Source organism: Perkinsus marinus (assembly GCF_000006405.1).
Source record: "Perkinsus marinus ATCC 50983 genomic scaffold scf_1104296952260, whole genome shotgun sequence".
Taxonomy (NCBI): domain Eukaryota; phylum Perkinsozoa; order Perkinsida; family Perkinsidae; genus Perkinsus; species Perkinsus marinus.
The window spans coordinates 1-1,681 of NW_003208934.1; the positions used below are offsets into that span (position 1 = coordinate 1).

At 51.2% G+C, this 1,681-nt stretch overlaps 1 protein-coding gene across 1 annotated transcript; it reads right to left on the reverse strand.

Annotated features, from left to right (window-relative positions):
- Positions 1 to 550: 550 nt before the first annotated feature.
- Pmar_PMAR009508 (hypothetical protein) lies at positions 551 to 1,589 on the reverse strand (the record flags this gene model as incomplete). Its single annotated transcript, XM_002777153.1, has 1 exon — positions 551 to 1,589. A coding segment is annotated over one exon (1,039 nt), but the record flags the coding sequence as incomplete, so codon positions are not given.
- Positions 1,590 to 1,681: the final 92 nt, after the last annotated feature.

Below are 1,681 nucleotides of genomic sequence, written 5' to 3' on the forward strand. Positions count from 1 at the left end.
CTGCTCAGGTATGCTCTTCCTTCAGATAAAGTGATTAACTGAGCTGCCCGTTCTCGCCACGTTGACGAACTGATTGACTCAGTCATCGTGAAACGCCCTCCCAATATTCGTAGTGGCTCGACAGCTAAGGTCATGTTCTCATAGCGGCCAGTCGACTCGAGCACAGATAATAGTTCAGTTATGGCGTGGTCAGGTGGTCGTCGTTAGTGGGAAACTGTTGGCTGCCGGAGCCCGCATCATAGACTCTCAGGATGATGCCAGACCAAGATTCCTTATTGGCATCGGTGCAAACGATGGTGCCCAAAGATGATGCCCCCGGTATGCCAAATCGTAACGGTGGAAGCTGGCCAGCTAGGATATGCTCACATAGGCGCTTGAATGCCCCATGCAACTGCTCGTTAAAGTTGGGCACCATGACACCTTTTTGAGTAGTTTTTATATATTTGCACATACTAATAGTATGATACTATTTAGATCCTCCATTAAAGCCGGAGTCAACCATCCTCTCAGGAATTGGAAGCGTCCCGTCCACGAGCGTAGCCATGCGCACTGTCTTTCCGCGCGATTCCTTATGAAGCCGTCAAACTCGAGCCATGCCGCCTCAGCGGCCTCTCTAGATAGATCCTTCCGCGATGGACATGGAGTGAAGTGACCTTTAGTAAGTCGAAAGCCGCAGAAGTCTATGGTGTCAGTTGCAGTGACCGTCTTCTTATTATTAACATCGAAGCCAAATGCCTGGAATACACCAACCAGCTTTTGCAGGGCTATGTTAACACTCTCTTCACTGGATCCACATAGCAGTAGGTCATCTTGATAGTGCCTCACAACGGTCTCTTTGGGGAGGTCGTCTCGCACCGTGTCAATAACAAATTGGATGGCTCTGCTGAAAAATATTGGGCTCCACGTCCATCCCTGGACGAGGCGCGTGAATCGCCAAAATACAGGTGTACCATCGGCAGAGAGGGTCCTTGTACTCGCTAATCTCCTCACTCCAATAGGCGTTTCTATTGCATAGAACGCCTCGCTGAGGTCCACCTTAGCGAAAAAGCGGGCCTTATCCTCTGGGATAGATCTCAAGAGTTCCTGTGCGCTCGACTGATGCTGCTTTTGGTCAGTGGGCCGCACCGTCTTCACTCTGGAGGCTCTGGCATTCGGCAGCCACATAAATTTCTCCTGGCAGACTGCCAACTCCATGTGGTTCACTGGCCTCATATCCAGTGTAACCCTATAGCGGGCCTTCAGCTCTGAGGGGTCCACAGGATACTCCCTAGGCTTGTCACCCGAGTGTTGGTACTTATCTACAAGTACCGGCTCGAGCTGTACCACAGCCTCCCCTACCGGGACCCTCTCCACTTTGCCTTCCTCTTCCATTTGGAGGAATCGATGATGCAGAATCTTCATATCAGTGTGACTCCGTGGCCTGGCCGCCTCCGAGTAAGGCATTATCCCCGCCCTCTCGATTTGAGGAATCCTTAATCTTAGCCTGGCCTGGCCAGTCGAGTCCTTCACGCTCTCGAAAGTATAATCCACATCTACTGTTGGCCCATCTTGAGGTTGCCGTAGAATTTTTGGCTCAATGGCCTCACACGCTATCATGGATATGACAGAACCAGCGCTCGGTATATGGCCATAGTGCTCAAAGTCGCCGTAACGGATCGCCGTTATAGACATATCCAGCGCC